The sequence below is a fragment of the Salminus brasiliensis genome, chromosome 8, assembly GCF_030463535.1.
Source record: "Salminus brasiliensis chromosome 8, fSalBra1.hap2, whole genome shotgun sequence".
NCBI classification, from domain to species: Eukaryota; Metazoa; Chordata; class Actinopteri; order Characiformes; family Bryconidae; genus Salminus; species Salminus brasiliensis.
The window spans coordinates 27,285,284-27,307,858 of NC_132885.1; the positions used below are offsets into that span (position 1 = coordinate 27,285,284).

The 22,575-nt window shown below is 41.1% G+C and overlaps 1 protein-coding gene across 1 annotated transcript in view; it reads right to left on the minus strand.

The window, feature by feature from the left end:
* Positions 1–21,600, minus strand: part of satb2 (SATB homeobox 2) — a 35,584-nt gene extending 13,984 nt beyond the window's left edge. Inside the window, exons 1-9 of the mRNA XM_072685216.1 lie at positions 21,419–21,600; positions 15,963–16,145; positions 7,199–7,325; positions 6,231–6,354; positions 4,758–4,860; positions 3,521–3,571; positions 2,746–3,329; positions 1,616–1,828; positions 996–1,082 (exon numbers count right to left, since the gene is read on the minus strand). Of these exons, the coding sequence (XP_072541317.1) occupies positions 996–1,082; positions 1,616–1,828; positions 2,746–3,329; positions 3,521–3,571; positions 4,758–4,860; positions 6,231–6,354; positions 7,199–7,325; positions 15,963–16,145; positions 21,419–21,587 (1,641 nt within the window). The 5' untranslated portion in view covers positions 21,588–21,600. The remainder of the gene's footprint in view (positions 1–995; positions 1,083–1,615; positions 1,829–2,745; positions 3,330–3,520; positions 3,572–4,757; positions 4,861–6,230; positions 6,355–7,198; positions 7,326–15,962; positions 16,146–21,418) is intronic.
* Between the last annotated feature and the right edge of the window lie 975 nt (positions 21,601–22,575).

Below are 22,575 nucleotides of genomic sequence, written 5' to 3' on the forward strand. Positions count from 1 at the left end.
TACAGAATAAAGAACAAGGACTCTGTCCTCATATCAGATATAAGTTGTTATCTGGCCTGTTTTATTGAGGGCAGCCTTAGGTTTGCAAACTGCTCAGTGATCCAAAATGATACAAAAGTTTGTGCAGAAAACAAGGTCCCAAGTCATTTACTTAATATAAACAGGCTGGAACAGGAGCAGAGCCATACCTCTTTGCCTTGTCAGTCTATCTTTAAAGGAATTCTGGCACATGATGTAGTCTTTTCAGGAACACTACACAACTCCAGACTGATTGAAAAGCGCTAAAATGGTGTGGCACCAAGGCAGCTTTAGAAATTAGAATTACAAAGCTCCCTATGTGGGCAGTAAGTGTTTATTTACTATTAGTAAAACAGTAATATTAGAATAAACATTCAATAAAGCATCTACTTGAGGGAGTCTAGTATTAATTATACATATCACCCAACACCTAGTTTGGTAAATCTATGCTTAGTGATGTCATTTTAAGTGAGTTGGAATTGAACAGATCTGTGTTGAACAAATCAAATGTTCTGGCTGGGAGTGTCCGGACAAAATCAAATTTCTTAAAAATGAATTTTTTTTTTTACTGTTTTCATGTTTATTTACATCTTTTCTCTCTCTCTTTCTCTCACATATACATGTACATATATGTAATTAATATATGAACATTTATATGTGATTAATACTGCATACATTTAAAATTCAGGTCCACGCAAAAATAATAAAGCATCAGACTTCACCAGAGCACTTAAGCTGATTCAGCACAAACAAACTGTACAGTGTGTGTTTTCATTTAAACTTGAAGTTGAAATGGACTCATTTTCTACAGGTTACAGAGTTAACATATAAATTAAATTAGGTTCATAAACCATTTACAGTTCATAAGCAAAACAATGATGTCAGAACAGTGTGCTAATAGAAGCCATAATTCCTGAAATGATATTTCAACACCCTGTCTGATCATATTCAGTAAGCAAATGCAGAGAGATCCTTACCGAATTTGTGATTTTGGCCTTATTCTTCCAAATAGATGCCCAGGCGTCAGGGGTTAACTGTTCATCCATGCTGCGCTCCCACACCTTCTGCATAAGGTGGCATCGGGTGCAATTAGAAAAGGTACATTCACAACACAAAAGGAAGCATTCTGTGGCATGAAGAAAATGCCATGTCATGCAATTTTACTCATTCGACCTATAAAGGACACAAGTGGTTTCAGTGAATCATTTACAGTTAAACTGAATCATCAGTGGAAATAAGTACCCTGAACTTATTATAAAAAGATGTCCGTTGAAAATAACATGATGTCCATTGACAGGTTAGCTATACAACTTTCTAAACCTCTGCTTTGGTTTATGTCGATCTTTACTTCATAAACCTCGGGTTGAGTTTAAAACAAACAATAATGATGTAAACCCAAATAAAAAACCAAACACAAAACAATCCTCTAGTTAGAAACCACAACCATCTCAAAAGCATACAGACAAACAATGGAAACTCAGACACAACACAAATGTTGAGAGCAGGTTCTGCTATATTTGTTCACAGAGAACGACAGGAAGGGTGTGAAGGGTGTACTGCTGAATTTGATGGGTAGGGTAGAAGGATAATGGGCTACCTGAGAGAGGCGATTCACCCCAGAGCCGGAGTTTGAGGTTGGGGGCAGGCCTACAGGGGGGTTCATGCTGCGCTCACGTTCTTCCTGATAGATTCGGTCTCGCTCAGCCTCAGGAAGGTTGAGGAAGTTCTGCATGGCCTTGAGGTTGACCAGCAGAGACTGAGAGGCTGTTCTAGGGTCCTCCTCTTTCCGCAAAATCTCAGACAGCAGGCCCTGTTGTTCATAAACAAGCATTTTGTGAATTCATGCCACATTATTCCAATATTCCAGCACTGTGGAAAATCATGACAAGTTAACCAATAGAAAATGCACAACCTAACAGAGGTTAAAAAGTGACAAGACTATTTTATGCAGGTTCTTAGTTACTTAGTAACGTTTTATCATAAGTGTTTTCTGAATTGTGGGTCATAGATTTCATACTTGATCCCAATGACTGTCATGGTGGCTGTAATTTAACACCATTAAAAAATGGCATTTATATATTAAAATACATTAAGTTGGAGGAGGAGCTTCAGCATGTTCCTCCTTCCAAACATCTGTTAATTCATAACAAATTCAATGTTATTACCAACAATAACATATCAGTTCACGCATACATATACACATATCAACGCACAAAAGCATTTTGAAGGAGGCCCACTTCTTGCAAGAATATACACACTAAATCCCACTTGGTCTTCACCTGCATCACATCATCTACCGCCCACTCCGTGGCTGGGCTCTAATGGGGCGTAATTCTGGCCTGCGGATGCTCAATGTGCCAGGTGTGTGGGCTGCTGAGAGGGCGGGAGCAGAGACTGGATATGGCCCTGGGGCTGGAACCACCATGCTGGGCTTTAGTGCTGTGGCCTGCAGATCTGAAAACTCTGGCCTGAGTTTTCAACTAATGTTTTAGTTCCCTGCTGACTGACTTGGATGAATTAAGCACAAGCAAGTCACTGCATCTGATCATCATGCAAAGGCTGTAGACTAACGACTTATTTATTGTTCAGTTTTAACAATTTAAGGTTCCACGTATTTAGTAGCATTGGCAGAAATACTGCTGACTATAAAGGACATCTCTGGAGATGTTAGTTTAAAAAAAAATCACATCCAGGTATCCTGACAAAATCCAGTAGGAGTTTCTGTACCTGTGTGCGGTTGAATGCCACCCTGGCAAACACAGCCTGTGAGACACTGGCTCTCTTGAGCTCATCGCGAACCTGCTGGTAGATGTCAGAAGAGACCTCTGCTGCTGAAGGGTTGGATCCAGGCTCTACAGGTCCCCCAGACTTGCCAGGCCTTGGGATGGGCGGGTGATTGAGGAACTGCTGGTTGAGAGCCTGTGGGTGCTGGTGGGCTAACAGACGGCTGACAGCCAGCTGCTGGTTGATGAGGTGAGCCATGGCTAGCTGCTGCCGCACGAGCTGCGGACTGAGCTGAGGCGAGAGGAGGCCTCCTGGACCAAGGAGAGGTTGCAAAGCCGCTGGAGGAGGTGGTGGAGCCACCTGGGCACGCAGCGGCGGGCTGTGGTGGAGCTGGCCAGCGTGGGAAGAGGGTGGCTGTGGTTGCCCTTGGGATGGAGGCTGAGATTGAGATGTGTTCTGGGGTTCCCCAGAAGAAGCCTTAACAAGGGAACCTGCACTGCTTAAAGGTCCCAATTGAGATAGGCTGGCCAGATGAGGGGGAGGGCGCTGTCCTAACACACAGAAGTCCACCAGGCTGTCCCTTTCCACTGTGAAGAGACAAAGGAAATAGTTAAGACACTATCAGGGTTAGAAAATCCACAGACGATTAAAAAGCCTTTCCTGTGTTGAATTGGGAGTGTGGGAGAAGGGAAACCTCTAAAAGGTGCAAGACACGGGTACTCCAGGGCCATGTTTGGAAGCCCCTGCTTTACAGTTATGTTCTAAAATGACCACCTACCTTTAATTTCAGAATTCTCTCGGCCTGGCCACATCTTCTCAAAATAGTCACCTGAGAGCCAAAGAAAAAGGAAGTGAAATAATGCGACCATGGCACAAATTTGACCAACTGTTAGAACCAGATAACAAAACTTGCAGTCTTTAGCAACTTCTACTAAAGATTATGATAGACAACAGAGTCACCCAGTAGGATGCCTTCATGATGCAGCTCACATCTGGTGGAGCGAGGCTGTGTGTTTGGTTCTGGGAAGCAGTGAGCAGAACTAATAGCGGAGGCTCAGTGTAACCCAACACTGCTTGCTCTGTCAGTGTGCTGAAGACCTCTTTATTCTCCACCATGTCTCTGTCTCTGTGTCACTGCACTTGGGGTTGGGGCAATACTTTGATCTGTCTCTCTGTGTAATTATGTCGCTTTTTGAGGGGGCAAGGGCAGGAGGAAAATTGTCATAGGCATTTTGATGCTAAGAGGCTTAAATGATGCAGTGGTGAAGATGTCCTGGTAGCGAAGACCTCCTGCAGCCCCAGGGAGAAGGAGGTGTGCTTTCCATTAGACTATATGGGGATTGTGTTTCTACAGTCCACTGCGAGAGGGGGCATTAAAAGAGAGTATTTTTTCTTTTTTAACTGAATTTAATGATTAGGGACACATCAGGAAACTCTGCCTGATACGTGGCACTGGCAGCATGTTTAGACTACATGGCTACACAATGAACCATTCTAAATATACATACAATTGTATTGAATTGTGACTAGTGTGTTATCTTGTGGACAGTGAGTACTTTTATAACTTTTATAAAAAAACTGGACACGAATATATTTACATGAATAAAAAATGGAAAATAGAGCAGAAGAGAGAACTGTATCATATGTAATTGTTTGATAGATTTTAGGAATCACTTGACCACTTTAGGGTGGTGTTCAAGCCTCACTACCTTAACTTCTTGAGCTCTGTACACAGGCCTGCCTATATATCGGCATTAATCTCTAAAATCAATGTTATAGGCCCTAAAATAAAACCCTGTGGAGCACCACAAATGTGATAAATGTTACCAAATAATTCATAGTAGTTTCTACATTAATACTTTTTTTTGCATTGATGGTTACATTACAGTATATACACCAAAAATATATACTCAACAGAAAACCAGAGAGCAGAGAACAGCAGCAAAGGTTTGTCAATAAGATGTTGCACAAATACAAAATAGAGTAAAATCAAAGCACAGTAGCTCAGACCTCACCTTTAATCTTCTTGTACTTCTTATACCAGCGGCCAAACTCTTGGCACTTAGCAGTGGAGACATTAGCGTAGTAGGAACTGTTCACTATAGATGAAATCATACTCTGGGAAAAGTCAAAAAAGAAGGGCAGAGAAAAGAAAAAGGACTGATGACAAACAGCAATAAAGGCAGATATATACAGCATATACATGAGATAAGTGAAATGAATGCGAATGGTCAAGGCCTTTAAATAAAAGGTTCTATAAAGTGCACAGCCTAGCATGGCTGTGTGCTAGCACTGCGACATGTTCCGAGACTCAGTGACACAGAGCCGGGGCAGAGACAGAAAGCCACACACATATGCAAGCAATTGATATGAGGATCAACACCCACACAGAGTGCTCCACTTAAACACAGCATGCACAGATACATAAATCTCACTGATTGCTCTTTTGCATGGAAGTGAACATGCGACGCTAGTCTCACACACGCACATAACTGCTGTGAAACTATTAAAGTAATTTCTGCGGCGTTAGAAATGACTCATAAATTCAAGCTAAGCACAAAGCAGTATGAAGAGTGTTTATATGGAAGAGTTTATTCATAAGTTTGATCAATTCTGTCATACAAATTCAAAGCAGATTGATAACACTTAGTAAAGGGCAGAGGGGTTTAATTGGGGTTAGATGGGGAGAGAGAGTTTTTACATGCTTTTACAAAGTACCTCAATTTGTAATAATGCCATACTCCAGTCCTTTAATGCCCATGCTGTGATGTCAGCACTCATCAGCAGTGTAACCATGTTTAAACCATCTCTAAGGCAAATTATTTACTCAGAAAGGGAAGGTTTGATGACAGTATAACTATTCCATAACTTTAACTTTTTCATGAAGCAAGGACAATACAGACAGATACAGCGTTGAGAGGATAACATAAAAATATTATTTTCTATCCCCTCAAAATTGTGGGATATCTAGTAATAAATGAAACAAATCAGTGGTATAATAAATAAATATAATAATATTTTTAGATTAAGCGGAGTATTACGATATCACTTACAAGAAAAGGCATATCTGAGAACTATGACAAACTTCTCCCATTGAGTCAAGCTCAAATGGTAAATCCAACCCTAACTATATGTGGAATTAGATATAATTAAATATAATGAAAATAATATAAGTAATAGAGATATAAGTAGATATAATAGATATAACATAAGATTCTGATATTCAACAGGGTTTTCTTATTTGTGATTCCTTCAGCTTATGAGGTCAATCCATCTTTATAAGAGGCCTATTCTCATCAGCAATGTCTAAACCCTTGGAGTAAATTCTTTTACACCCCATTAGACTGAATTTTATTCTTTTTGAGATGGTATATGGTATGAAAAATGGCAATACCTCCATCATTTGTTGCTGAATAAGCTCTGGATGTGAAGTTCAAAAAATCCTGCTCATTACAAACATTAAATATATAAAAAAAGTGTAAGTGTACCTGGGACAGGGGGCACTCCTTGGCCAGAGTGCTCTGGTTCATCTCCTTCAGCAGCTCTTTGAGAGCATTGCGCACTGTCGCATGGTTCCACTGCTCTGACGGCAGGTCCTCCAGCTTGGCAAAGCTGTAACCATAGGAACAATCACTTCCTGATTCTCTATACATTGCAGCTTCCCCTCAGATGATCAATACAGAAAAACAGTGCCCCTTGCCATGGAGACGCAGGGAAACAAACTGGGACGGTGCGCAGCAACACAATCATATACCCGTCCTGTCATGTGGAGCCTGTGTTTATCTGCACAGCATATAAGAGTAAACTGCAATCAGCAGCCATGAAAGACCTCTTTGAGGAAAGACGCTAAAAGTTGCAGCTCTTTCTGGCACGGCCCCAACTCTGCCCTAAATGCTATCCTTTAAGGAAAGCTTAAGAGCAGATGAGGTCACCTGAATACACCTGACAGATCAAAGACGGATTTCTAGAGTATAGCTAAAATAGTCAAAGGTTCGAAGGCACAGCAGGAATCTGCAGACGTTATTGCATTATTGTAAGTAATATGTTAATATTTTTAATACTGACCACAACTATTATGCATTTTTCCACTAGAATAACATAATAAAATATTACTAATAAAAATTCTTTTCTGCCAATTGCTTAATGTATTCCTGTAGCTTAAGAAGTATACTTCAGTGACCCCTCTTCCTTTTCTTGGAGCTTTCCTGCTCTGTGCATTTTAGTGTTTTCCCAGATTAAACACCAAAAGGTCCAACTAATCAGCTAATTAACAAGCCCCTCCTGAGGTGAAAAGAGCGTGTAAGCATAGAAAACCATTAAAATGAGGAAAACATGATCCGGACTGGGAAAACACCAGTATGGTGCGAGCAAGGTCATGAATGATGGGTCTTCTAAAGAAATACATGCCAATACAAATCCACTGCAGAGTTACTGGATGTGTGTTACGCTATCTGACCTCTGCAACTGGATGCGGAGTGTGACCATGTGGTAGACATCCAGCAACATGTCAGCCACCGTGGCCTCTGGAGCATCTGTCAGGCAGTGGATGGGTAAGGGGTTCCAACGGCCCACCTTAATGATTCCTGTAAGAGAAAGACAGCGAGGGAGAAAGAGGCTTCATTAACCAAATTTGATCTCATTTGTACCTCCCATTATGTCACAGCTGTAATGAAATCACCACCGCTCAGCCCAAAGCCTGGGTCATAAGCTGACCAGTGGACATTACGTCACCACTACGGTTGAAAAACTATTAAGCATTAACAGAACACGTGTTAGACGTCTCCATGGAAAAGCAGTGATGGCGAGGGACACGGGATGACAAGGGATGACTAAGACAAAAAGAAAAGAGACCCCTTTAACTGATTCCCACATAGACATTGGTCCGCAGTAAAGGCCTTATTTACTGCAGGCCGTTTGTTGCGTGTTTTCACATGCAGTATTAGAGTGGTAGATGAGATGAGACTGGAAGATGAGTCACTATTTATGGTTTGTGAATGTGCCTGTTGTCTCTGGGCATTGCATCATGGACATGGGAAACTGCATAGATGGCTCTCTCTCTCTCTCCCTCTCTTTCTTGTTCTGTCTCTATGTCTCTCTGTCCCTATGGAACAGTTCATCCCAGGCTATAAAAGCAGACAGCGGGGAACAATGGCAGTAATGATAAGGCCTTATCTATTAAAGTCTTATCAGGCAGGGAAGAGGCACCTGACACGCTGGCTGGCGGCCGCCCCATTAAGCGCAGCTCCCAGGGGCGCCGCTGCTCCCTTTTTTTTTTTTTACAGCCAGCAAGGACGTGCAGGGAGCGGCTAACGCACCCACCGTAGCGCTCCACACGGACACCCACGGCCGCCCCCCTCCATTAATGGCCCTGCCATAAACACCGGTCAATGATTGTTTGATTAACCCAAATTGACCGTTATAAATGCCTCTCGCTGTGCAAAGGATGGGACGGCCGTTTATGGCTGAAGAGCAGTCCATAAAGGCCTGTATATGCGTGCTGTCCACGAGAGACAGAGGCGGCCATATTTGTCATCCCTGTGTCATCTGATTGTCTCTTGCAAACGTATGGAGGCTGTCCCTGAGCGACCTCGGAGCTTCCTCTTTTGGCTGATTGTAGTGGGGAGATGCCCACAAGATCTTTTGCCTGGGACTTGAGGAGAGTCTTGGAACCACAGTAGACTGAGATTGAAGACCGAACCACCGCGGGTCAATCTGATCGATATAAAGCAATAAAGCTCATCTCCTCTAGCACTTTTGAACTTTCTCATGCCTTTTCATGATGATGCTCACATGATTAGTCTATCTTATCTCTTTATTACATCCAGTATATGGGCTCCGTGTTCAATCAGCACTTCTACTGGAATATGTGTAAAAAAACGATTTCTGTTCTGACGCAACAGCTATTCACCGCTCATCATGCCCGTCCTGCAGGTTTTTTGAAGAACTACGCAGAGCCATTAAAAATAGATGAACTGGATCTATCATTGACTCCGCTCTATTTATTTCCAGATGTCACAAGCTTCTTTGGGATGTGCCGCACATGGAAACCGGACCCTCTGCACGTTGCATTATTTACCTTAAACTATTTTCCAAAAGAGGCGCACACATAGCAATGTATACCGTGCTCTCTCTGCATGCACACAGAGCTCCTCTTTTGCTTACATTTACTCTTATATGTAGATATGTGCAGCCCAGACCTAGATGAAATAGTCAACCCGTGAGGGTGGCGGTGGTGGTGGGGGGGGGGGGGGGGGGGGGTCGTAGGACAGCTTCTCTGAGTCTTATTAGAGACAGGCTGAACCTGTGAAAACTAAACAATGCAAATCGCATTACTGTTCAGTAAATGGGAGCCAGATGCCGTACGGGCCAGCCCCTCTCTCCTTCTCTCCTTCTCTCTCTCGGCCTCCGGGCTGTTTCTGTAAGTTAAAAAGCTCCAGTTGCAGAAGTGGCTCAAGTGCACACAGATTGACTGGCCTATTCCAGTCAACACACCACAGCCTCTATTGTCTGCCAACACTAGTTAGCGTTGGACAGCTAAAAGAACACCCCAGTGTTTTTCAGCCTCGATCTGCTGCATCTGAAGCACACAGTTGATTACTGCGGACAAATCATGATACGTCTCCCTCTACTAATGAAAAAAACAGAGAACCTGTTGGAGTCTTTATAACATGCTCATAATAGAAGCCAGTGACTCTATAACATCTGCCTGTTGGATTGGATTCTGTTATACGTGTGTTTTTCATTTTTACTTTATTTATTCATATTTTTCTTTATAATTTACATATTTATTATATTATATATATATATACTTATATATAATAATATATATATATTATTAAGTTTAAAAATCATAGCGTATTTATGGGACTGTATTAACAGTCAGAAACTCCTCTCTTCTATGTCTCTGGCTTAGTGTTTTTTGACGGGTAGAAACAAACTAACACGCCACACGACGCAAGCTCTTCCACCCCTAGTTTGTTCCTCTTGGCCTGATCTTTCCCGGTGGGACGCTGCATCCATGGCTCTGGCCCTGGCCACCCCTTTGACTCCCAGTTAACTCACGCTCTTCTCTGTTACGAACTAATAGGCCTTCGGGAAGTCTTGTGTTTTTGTTTCGTTCCTCCAAAGGTATCTGCGGAGATGTATTCCCCAGATACTGAATTAGAGGACTAAGCGAAACAGATGAAGACAATTTGTGTGGTGCCACTCCCCCTTCTGATCTCCTCTCGCTCTCTTTCTCTCTCCAGACTGTGTTTATATTACTGTGGTGCTTTGATTTCTGTGGGACGAGTCTGTTTTGCTCATTGTCTCGTTGTGCAATGCTGCTCAAGCCACCCAGCCATTCTTACTAAAGCTAGCATTCGACAAAACCATGGTACTTTTTTTTTTTCAATGGGTAGCTTAACGTCAATGTCAAAAGTTTTAAACAACCTCTGACATTGTTTATTTTAAACAAACAGGAAGGTTCTGTCAAAAGCGCGGATTTAAAACTTTCAATAGATATTGAATTGGTGTTTTTAAGGAAAAGAGGAGATATTTTATTATGGTTTGAATTGTTGTTGTTATTTGTACAGTCTTGTTTTGGGGAGAAAGCAATTACTTTACTTTTTTGCCACATTATTCCTATTATTTTTACAATGAGCTTTGATGTGCAACGTATTTAATCAACTAATGGTGCCATTTTTATTTCATCATTAATCTTAAAGACTTTAGCTTTGAAATGCCATGAGTTATTCAGTAACGCTAATATATATATACCGCGGATGTCCAGTGATTTTTAGTGTTCTCCATCGTTTGAACCCTGTACCTGCTCCGTACCCTGTGTAAATCCTTCTGGATGAACAGACCAATAGAAAGGCTCTAAATTACTTGGAATAAACTCTTTACATAGACCTCCATTCAAAGTTAAGAACATTTTTTCCCTCTCCTGTAAAGTCACCAATACATTGTTTTTTAATTGAGGCAGAGACAATATGTTTATTATGTTGATATGAGCATAAGATATTAAAATGTGCACCCACATACAGTTCCATGTTACTTACAATCGGTGTAATCGAGCAATACACTTATTAACCCCATGCAACAAGCTGATAAAACTGTCCTGTTCTGGGAATGTTCTACAACTTTCCCGAGACGACAGAGCATTTGGCAAGTCTATTCCCATTTACAGTATGCGCTAACGTTGCACAAACAGACACACACAGAGCTTGTGGTAAGGTCATTAATGAATCATTTTTAACTTGGAAAAGCCTTTGCTCTTTGCCCCCCCCCCCTCCTCCACTTCAAACCATTGTTCCCATTGCCACATTAAAATTCCTGCTCCTAGTGATGGCTTTTCATGTGGCATGCTGGTGGCTTGGCTTAAGCTTATGTGTACCCATCCATATACACTCATATACACGAACACACACACACACACACACACACACGTACTTCCACACAGTCTCAAAATGATCTCTTGCTCTGTCTCTCTCTCTCTCTCCACACACACACACACACACAATCACACACTCTGTTAAACAGAACGAGCTGTGATAGATGCTCCTGGCTGCACACACCTGAATGGCTCTAAGTGGCATGGCTGTGCTAAGGGGAAAGCCCCAACGTGTGTGAATCAGAGACACCACAGATACACACATGCCATCACTATCAATCAAGAGAGTAACCAAATCAGTGAGGGAGTATGAGAGAGATTACCTTCACAATGCAGCCTATAGTAGCCCAAATGGATAAGTTGTCCATCCGGTGGACTTATCTAAATTCTACGGTATAACTGATTCCTCTTTTCATTTTACTTTAACCAACTGACTTATTGTAAGAGAGACAGCACACACTAAAAACTGCGGTAATTTACATAAACTGTATTATTATATGAGGCTGTGTCCTGCAGTATTAGCAGTTATTACATACTAAAATGCCCCACATATACATATATTATTATTAGTATTATTATTACTACTGCTTATTTGTGTGCAGGCAAGTTATTACCTGTTGTGTTATATTAAATTGTATGTATTTACAATTACATGCTTCAATGATTCAATATTGTCTTATTGTGTTTACTGTAACTCTTATAATTGTTCATTTTTCCTTATTAAAATAAATGAAATTGACTAAAATTCTTTTTCATTATTGCAAACAAAATGATCTGAGCCAGGCTATTGGGGGAATGTTGTTTAACACCCCTAAACATTCACAAATGGCCCTGGTGATGCAATGTTTTCAGTAGCTACTATAAAATATATTTGGTAACTGCTATTGGACTTTTAAGTTATGTAAGTTATGTAAATTATGTAGTTATGAGAGTGAGGAAATTCAAATAAATTATTTAATTAAAAAAAAAAAGTACTTTCCCCACTGTGTGTGTTTATGTACTGTCTCCTTAAAAAAAACATACTACCGCATGTGCCATCACACAGCTCCACCCCAACTGTTTATTAAAAAAGAATCGAGATAAAATGTTTGGTTAATCATGATACTGATTTGAGGTTATATTGCTCAGTACTAGTATAGATGGAAGTCAATGTAAAAATATTTTATTTGAAGTTTTAGAGCATTTCTTTACAGCATTTATCATGGAATTGACACAATGTAAAATATAAACAAGGTTTTTGGGTATATATACTATATATTAGTGCTGGGTGATATGACTTCAAATCAATATCACAATTCATTGTTAAAGCACATTATATCAATAATAATTAATGAACAACGGACTTGGCTTTGTCTTTGGTACAAGCTGCTCGAGTTGTGGGCTCAGCGTTTTGAGTTCTCCTCCATGTTGCAGATTGGACGGGGAGGAGTCATGTAACTACACACAAGGTAGTATGTTTTTAAGGGGACAGTACATGAACACGCACAGTGGGGGAAGTGGGCAAGATGACATCGGGTAGAAGTTCTGAATGTTAGTTATGATTAATTTTCGCTTAATCGCCCAGCCCTACTACATCTACTTTACATACTGTACAGGTCTTTGAGTGAAATGATAGCAACCCCATTAAATGTAAAAACCACACACACACACACAACGAAAGAAAGAAAGAAAAAAATAACCAAGCCAGCTGCTATAAAGTTCAAAGAATTGAAATGCCTGCTCGTACCATATCAAGCAATACTACACATTTTCATCATACTGACCCAGATGGCGGTTTGACCCTCAGTGGCCGCATGTCAAACGTGGCAGGGCAACAATGCGCTCGTTCTGTAAGCCATCACCACTGTTAATTGTCTGAAGCCTTAAACTACAGGTCTGTCCGCGCATTTCTATAAAAATCCTCAGACCCTTATAATTGAAATAAACAATATCTCCCAGTTAATTACTGGCCGGGCTAATTAAAGAAAGGCCGCGGTGCTGGGAGAGGAGCTTAAATACACTGCTGGAAGGGAGCTATGCAGGACACAATTCAAACAGGGAGAAAATAGCCGGGACTCTGTGTAATTTTGGTCGTGAACCGCAGAGGAAAAAATGTATAATTTAAGCCAGAAATTATTCATTTAACATAAACGCTTATTTTAAAAAACAAAAAGTATTCATTTGAGATGAGGTCTCTTTCTCGCTCGCTCTCTCTTTCTCCCCTCTTCTCTCTCATTCTCTCTCTCTCTCTCTCTCTTTCTCTCTCATTAGTAGATGATGCTCTAGTTAGTAAAGACTGTATTTGGATGAATAAGATGAACAGATATATACAGTATATATATAGAGAGAGTACAATAAGTGGCTTTACTTCTTGTCTTTTCTTTGGGCTTTTGAGTTGTTGACCGAAAATGGGTGTGGCGTGGATTGACTCGCGCATAAACTGTTTGTTTTTCGTTTAGTCTTGCTCTCGCTCTTGTTTTTGATGTTGTTCTGGGAGGTGACTTCTTGCTCTTTTATTTTCATAAAAAAGGGCCTTCCCCTGTAACCCTGTTTTTTTGTCACCCAAACAACTGACTATTACCACTACTATAGCTACCTCATTTCTACAGAAGTACAATGGTTTAGTCACACGCTACAGTAGCACTACAGTCCTACCACTGTCAGCACAATTTTTCTTCAGATGTATTTAGTGTATGGATATTTTTGTGAATTTATGTCTCTCTAGGCAAAAATGGGTTCTACCTGAAAAGGGAGTCACATTAACAATAGCTGAATTCGTCTTAATATAACATATGCATTTCCTTGTCTATGAAAAACTATTTCTCCAGGCAAACAAGCATGTACTCAGTTTAATGATCTTATAGAGATCCACAGCCTTTACTAAAGGACCATTAAAGAACCCTCACCTGTTTTTAAGAGTGTAAATATTTCTACAAAGGGAGTATTTCTACAAATTAGCCCAAATTCTACCCCAAACCCCCCTAAAAAACATAATTTTATACATACTGGACTGCAGCACTTTACACTACTGTTCAAATTCAGCATCTATCCACCCAACAGGCAGCAATGGAGAGCTCAAACATCTTTTTAATGGAAAATAAGATTAGAATGTATTTAAAATGTGCAGCCAAAGCACATGTTTTCAGTTCGAGAAGTCTGTTATTTCTGTAAAACTACTTCAACTTAGTTAAATTACCAAACGCTTCGTTGCACAGGCCTAAATTACAAGGCCTTAGCTCATTCGTCTCACCAGATGATAAATATTTTCTGAAATGAGAAAGACAGAATTATCTAATTAACTGGATGCTCTACCTTTGAGAAAATAATGAGATCAAAATGTGTTTATCTGTGTTTAAGTTTGGACCCACTCCTCAGATACTCGCTGATGTCTTTTGTTACCGTGGCTAAACTCAGAGCAATTGCTGTTTTAAATTTTCTGCATACTTTACAGAATACAAGTAAACTTTTCAGCCTTCCAGGAGATGACAACCATGTGCACAACAATAAATTAAAGTGTTATTATGTTCCTTCTTTGGCTCGCACACTCATAAACAATCGCAGTATTTCACCCACACACACACTCACACACTCACACTAACTGCAATATGGAGTCTATACACAGTAGAGCACTACAAAGGCATCATGTAGACACAAACATAAATTCCAATAGAAATGTCCTACATACACACAAGCGTACAGTACATACACACACACACACACACACACACACTCCACATTCTTTCCCTCTCCGTCTGCTTTGTTGTCTTTTAATGAGTTTTTCAGGCTGTGATTCTGTTGTGCTGAACAAATGGCCTTCCTCTTTTTCTTCTCGCAACAGTTCTTGCAAACAGTTTATCAAAGCCTCGCTCCTGTCAGCAGCTCGGTCACACTCAGGCCTGTTGATGGAGCTCTGTTACTCTTTACACACTGATCAGGCCAGAATCATACTGTAGTGGTGGGAAATATGTATTTCACTTTTTCTGAAACTATAGCAACTGTGCTTAGGGGTGGGCAATATGCTGATATTTGATCATTACCGTGATGAATTACCTTACAATACCATTTCTGAGTATATTGTGGTTATCGTGGTTACAGCATGGCTCATTTATAAAGAGGGTAATTACTCCAGGTTCACTGGGTTCAGTGAAGAGCTTTTTTAATGTTAAATAAACATAATAATAGGGCTCATAATTTTTGGTGGGATTGTTTTTTATGCTTTTCTGTTCCACCTCAGGGACAAGCAAACATTGTGACACACACTGTATATTGTGGTGTTATATTTTGCCTCTGAATAACAAGAGATAATGACTAGCCTGCCCCCCTAGTAAAAAAAATGGATCAAAAATAACAATCATAAACATGGACTACGATCCTTTTCTTTAAATACTCACATAATGGTCTTTCTGGTCACATAACGGTCATTAAACGAATATTTTAAGAGGTCACTTGTAGTATTTTTCTGGGGTCCACCCTAATTGTTTAATGCTGGTAAAAGATCAACATAGACTAGATGTCCCTGCTGCTGTCTGCCTTCCAGAATGACTGCACTGCCATCAGTGTGCCATTCACCCTCTGGCCAAGTCAGACTTCTCAACCTCTCCTAATCCGTTAGAATTAAACAGACTGTTTTTCTTACTGTGCCTTTGGAACTGGCATATGCTAATTCCCTCTGTTTTGATTGGCTTCTCTCTACTGTGCCTTATTGAAAAAGCAGTTCCAGGCTGTAAGGCTTTTCCTAACTCCAGCGTAAAGGGGCAGATGCAAAGTTACCGCTGCCTCAACCTTCTCCTGTAAAGTTAGAAGTATACGAGGTTTTCTCACAACAGTGCAGGATGCAGTGCTGAGACGAGTACAGATTCAGACTCACCCTGAGCCTGGGCTGCGGAGCTGTGGGAGTAGCCGAGGGCCAGCAGTGCCGTCTCCACCAGCTGAGTGAACAAGATGTCTTTCCTGACTAGAACAAACTCTGCATGTTCCTCACGACTCTCTCCATCCACCACCATCCCTCCGTCCACCTGCTCCACCACGCAAAACACAGGAATCATCAGACCTGCTGAGAGAGAGCGAGAGAGAGAGACAGTGAAAGAGAGAGAGAGAGAGAGAGAGAGAGAGAGAGAGGGAAAAAGAGAAGAGACAGAGAGAGTTGTTGAGTTCTGAGAACTGGCCTCTGGGCACATTGTATTAAAACTGATAAATGATTAATTATTAAAAGAGTAATCGCTTGTATTTCTGAATGGAAAAGTTGGGGCTGGTCACTTGTAACGGTACAGTCAGCGCATGCAAATATTCAGTGCTGAGCAAACTGCCTTAATGCTCTATCAAACCAACCCCTAGAGTATTTATCATCAGGCGCCTCAGCTCTGCGAGTCCTGCGCCCTCTGTTTTACAAGCCGGGCTGATATCTCCTCAAGATACAGCTCTAAGAGCTAACGGTTAAGACACTTAGCTGAATTAGTTGGAAGTGGCAACGGAATATGCAAACTTCACCGCCTCCATTGAACACTGTTCTGGTTCACTGCACTGCTTCATGGTCTCTGTTGACTGGCACCTTAAACTCCCCTGAACCGCTGGCAGGCCCAGACTTGAATATGTCGCTTTAATAAATGACGTATTTGCTAATAAATGTAGCTACCCCTGCTCCTAACAAGGGCGTCCTGTCTAATTTGGATTAGCTGCAGTGGCTGTGTCTAGCTCAGTCATTTCAGCCGTTTAAATGCAGACAGCAGTGATACACTGCCGGGTTTTTTTTCCTGCATTTAGCCTGATTTGTCTTATTATGTAGCCCAGAGGCTGAGCTAGTACTGCCTCACAACAGCAAACCAGCCAATGGGAGCATCTTCAGTTTCATTAAATAGCAGCACATGAGGAAGCTGATTAGAACATCTTCATAGCACACAGACCTTTTGTTATTTAATATTCAAATTTAATTTTTAGCATTTTTCTAAGCGGTTGATGAGCAGCTGACAGGTTTACAGTGTTTGTGTGTACAGTTTTGCTGGAAGGCCAGTAGTTTGACAATATTTGTCAATATTGCATTACAGTTGGCTAACATTTGCCTATAAGATGACGATTTTTATAATTGGATATGTTCTGTTAAGCAGTGATCCAGGGCTTTTTAACTTTTTAATGCAGCAACTTTACATTTGAATAAGATTGCTACAGTTTCTTATGGTTCTCATGGTTCTCATGAGCTAAATGGGGTGTTTTAGCACAGGGGTCTGTAAAGCTTGCAACAGGAGATAGCCAAGGATGCATGGATAAGTCATTGTAATTCATAGCAGTTACCGGATAATAAGCCTCAAAATGAACAACTTAATAATAAGCCTGTAGTTTAAGCAGTTAATTGATGTGTGCAGTAAACTTGCATATTTCCACCAGGCAAGCCCTGCTCTTATTTTTCATTCTCCATGCATTGCCAAAGCTTTCTTAATTAAAACTCTCCAAAGAACAGAGGGACTGAAAGCATTAGCTAAACCCCAGCCACTAATAATAACGACAGACATACACACACACACACACACACACACACACACACACACACACACACACAAACAGGCACATGCAAGCACATGTGCATGTATATAGTCTATGTGTATATACTCTAAACACACAATAGCAATAGAATTCTGTCCCATTTTATCTCGTTCACCATATATGTATGTATATATATATATACTCACACATATATACAACACCCCCAAATGCCTCTTGTTTTAATCAGTCAATTCCTATATTTCTATTTCCTCCCCATTAATCATCCCAGCTCCCAGTTCAGAATGGAGAATGCTCTTATGGAGTGAATTACACACTATGGGCCTGTGCCAATTCAAGTAAGTGAATTTACCCCAACAGGGAAATATAACTGTCAACACACAGCTCCCAGCAGCTCTCTCTCTCTCCCTCTCTCCTTCTCGTTCTCTCCCTCTTCCGTCCCCAAGGTTCATCAGTCTTGTTTCGTCACAATACATTGTGCAGACATCTGCGTGCAGTATGTCTGTGCGAATAGCTGTTGTGTTTGTGTGAAAACGCTGAGCTGTGCCACTATCTCTCTCTATATATGTGTTAGTACGTATATGAGCCCACTACGTGGGTGTTATACTGTGTGACAGGGTGATTAGTGGAGTTTCACTGGGACACTGTAGGCCAGGTCCAGCCATTTGTAATTGGAGGCTAATATTAGGTGCATACACTGGGTAGAGCTGCGTATGAGTATACAGTATATGGGTGTGTATGCGCGTGCGTGTATGTGTGTGGCCCTCTCTTTAGTGCTCTCCTGTGGTTTGGAGGAGACACATTGAGTTTCCTCTGTTCAAAGACAACCTCTCATTAGGACTAACCATCGACCCCAGCTGCCAGGGCACAGGAAAAGGCCCTCTCCCTCTCTTCCTTTCAGACCATACTCACACATACACACACTCATACATATGCACAAACAGACAAGCACACTTTCACCTTAAACTGGCAGTGTCTCATGTTATCTCCTTCTATGTCCCTTTAGGTGCTGCTTATGTTAAAAAGAGCACTGCGTGGACGTTTAGCCATCTGTTAATATTAGAATACATTTCTATTCTAATTTTAATATTAATTCTAATATTAGAGTAGAATTGGTTAATCAGTACTAACCTGTACTTTACTATATATATACAGTATATAACTCCATTCTTCTTCATCTTTGTAGATTCTATTTTAAAAAGTACAGCGTTTTTACCGTATTTACTGAATATGCTTGTTTCACTTAAATATCTGGTAAAGATGTTGATTGCCTTGTATCTTAGGGTGAAGAGGTTTAGGTGCAGTCACACAAAACCTTATATCTCCTTTTTTGTCATATCTCACTTTTTAACATAATGTGAATTTGACAGCTGTTCTTTACATTGTATTGATATTTTATGCTGTATGGACTATGCTGTATAGAAATTGCGTCAAAATGACAACCTTTTTACAGTGACTTCCACTGAAACTTAAGAAGGCTTTTTCCTGCTCCTGTAAAGGGAAGCTCCAAAAGCACTGTGTTCTGAGAGCGTACGTAAAAAAGTCACATGTAAAGAACATAACTGCTTATTTGTTAGTTTTATAGCAGACTGCTAAAAAATCAAGAAAATCTTGCCTCAAGGAGGGCCAGTATCTCCACGTCCCATCCAGGACCTAGTTCGTCTAATCAGTCATTCGTTACAGTAAATCAGATGAGCTGCCGATGGAACCGAACAAAGCCATACAGTGGCAGTAGAACTACAAACCAAACCAGAACTGTTCTCCTGACAGTGTTCTTCTAGCCTACACATCAATAACTTTACTGGCAAACATACTGACTACTGCTTGCTCTGTATTTATGTTTATTTGTGTTTATGAGAATGCTCTATAATGTTTTACAGGCATAAACGCACTGCTGAGATAAACAGTTTTAAATAAATCTCTCGGCTGCCTCAGACTTTTGCACAGCTCTGGATATGCAGCTCTTTCTGTCTCCGCTTGTCCTGCAGATTAACAACAATTTTCATGCTGAAAAAGCACACTCACACACTCACACTCACTCACATACATACAGACTTGCACATCTTGAAAAAGTGATAAGCTATGTCATGTCACTCTTAATGGTTAGCTTACTTACTGTCAAGCCAACCAGCTAATTGATATTGATGACAGTTTGCCTCAATAAATAACGTTAAGTGCATCAAATTAAATAAACTCCCGGTGAAACGACAGCGAATGAAGTGCGAATATAATCAGCGTGTTAGGTTTGTGAGGAGGGTGAACGCTGTGTGCATGTGTATGTGTATGTGTGTGTGTGTATTTTCTTTTTAAAAAAGAAAAACAAATGTCATGGAATAATAGCTGCCATGACCACACCCAATATTTCAATTCTCTTTCTGCAACTACATTGCGTGTGTGTGTGTGTGTGTAGTCTGTGTGTGTGTGTGCTCATGCGCCTGTGATCAATAACTGACCCAGGCGAGTAAATCAGGCTTCAGCAGCGCCGCTTTATTAAGTACGCCTGGTGTTATATGGTTCCCACGACACTACTGGGGCCACATTAGTGTATGGGATGGAATTGATTGATATTGTAGGCTGTGCTGTGCTTAGCCTTTTAATCTAGTCTAATAAAATACTCAAACAGACCTGCCGGCCTTCTGAGGGAAGTGCATAAACTGACTGGGGAGCCACGACACACAGCAGATGTGAAAGCCTGGGCTGCCATTTAGCACGGCTCTCGACACTTTCTAGTGGTTTTATTGTATTATTATTTTCTACCGAAGGCAAGCTCTCCACACTTCCACCTACAGTCAACTCCTGCTCTACCTGACGTATTTTAATTTTAGGTTCTGTACGAAAATAAATAGCGCCACTGCAGATTTAGTGATGACTTAAGGGGACTATATTGCCCTTTTTTTTGCATTTTTTCCTGAATTCCACTTCTGAAATACTCTATTATTTCAGAATAAATGTACAATATTTGTTTAATCTTTTTATCCTTTTAATTTAACATGATGTTTTTAAGTCTGAAAGTCTAAAAGTCTGAAACACTAAAAATGTAGGCTTAAATCTGGAAATAAACAACAAAGCATTTTAGAATTTTTCATTTCTAAGCAAATGAATGACCAGCAAACCATGTTAATGTCTTAGTACAAAAAGGTCTGATTGTTTATTCAGCCTCATCTTCTACTAAAGCTCGTGTTCTGATTGACTGATGATGTGAATCATCAGAGGCTGTAACAGAAACTTTTGGATGCATATATAATTAGAAAATAAACTAATATAAAGGAACTTTCACAGGTGCTCTCTGGTTTTTAAACCTCATGCTATATAAATGATCTCTGTTCTGATTGGTTTCCTTGTTTTGTGCCTCAGTCAAAAAGTGTGTGGACTGCAACAAAACAAACAAACAAACAAACAAACAAACAAACTGTTACATTTAGTCAGATGTCCTCAGGAATGTCGCAAAAAATCTTCAGCCACTTGTTTTCGAGCTGGAACACATTTGCTTCCCAACATCCAAAGCTCTATCAATGCTCCTGATCACTTCTACAAGAACCCATGGGTTAAACCGCTGCAGGCTAAATAGGTTGGTTATATGTAAATGAGTTCATGTTTGTGATATCACAACCACGCTCAATTCAAAATAGGTTATTTTCCCAAGAGCTGTCAGGCTTCTATTCTCTACTATGATAACTTAAGAACTTAAAAAAGGGTGCCTGTGAATGTAAGGGGTTAACAAGGTTCACACGGTGGATCAAAACTCGGATTGGGTAATGGGTAGATGCTGCAACTCTACCTAGTCTCTGCACTGTATCATTACTGTGCAGATTATTGCTTTTGGAGTCTTACCTCCGAGAGGTCTGTGTGGGGCCCCGTTGTGGCGGCTGCGGGGCCCTGTTGGGCTGCCGTTGAGCTCCAGGCGACTCATCTTCCCTGGCGGGGGTCCGCTGAGGTCCGGGCTGGAGGAGGGGCGGCGCTCAGGACTGTCCCGCAGACGAGGGCTCTCTGATCTCTCCATCGCCCTCCACACTGGAACACCGGCCAGAGAGTATGGAGCTGCGAGAGAGAGAAAAAAAAAGAGAGAGAGAGAGAGAGAGAGAGAGAGAGAGAGAGAGAGAGAAAGAAACACAGAGGGGGTTGTTAAGGTCTGTGGGAGTATATACCTTCATCATAACACGATTTAAAACTCTTTCACTACCTGTGTGATGGGCATCATTTCGATAACAGAAATTCCCCAACAAACTCTGCATCACAGCTTATCATCACGGAAGGCGCCAGAAGATCTAAAATGTCCGAATTGCGGCTTAACATCTTTTCCTCCGTTTGCTCATTCAGAACAGGTAAAGTGTAGAGGCTGAACCGAGGCTGAGGGCACCGTCCTGTAACCCACAGCACTGATCCCTTATCGCGGCAATCAACAAACACTCATGTCGAGGCCCACTGCCTCGTTCTGCACCAGCGTCTACAGGGAATGTAAACTAGGCTGTGTGTATATATGTGTATTGGCACCAATAGCGCCCTGACCCCTGTGGGCAGCGGTGGTATAAAAGTGTACGCGTGTCTGTGTGTATGCGAGGCCTGTATGTGCACCCCTGAGCGTGCCTACGTGTGCTTGTGTAAGTGATTGTTCCATTTGGGCTTTCTTCCAAAGGTCCTTGTTTACCAGCCAAACCTTTAATATTGGTAATGCCCATCAGAGTGAAAGCCAGGCTCGCCGGCCAAGTGTGAGAGACTGAGTGGCACACTGGCCAAATGGAGGAGGAGCCAAATTTACATATCACTCCCTCCATCTCCATACAGAGGAAAAGGAGAGTGAGAGAGAGAGAGAGAGGCACCTTTCACTGTAACTCTATCTTTTGTTAAGTTCCTTCTCCTCGCACGCGCTCAATATTTTCACAGTCTCTTATTTTCCATTGCTGCAGCCCAGAGGAGAAAACACCAGCATTATAAAAAAAAATACATTAATACAAAATTTAGAGGCTGGGTTCAAATTTTCAAAATGTATA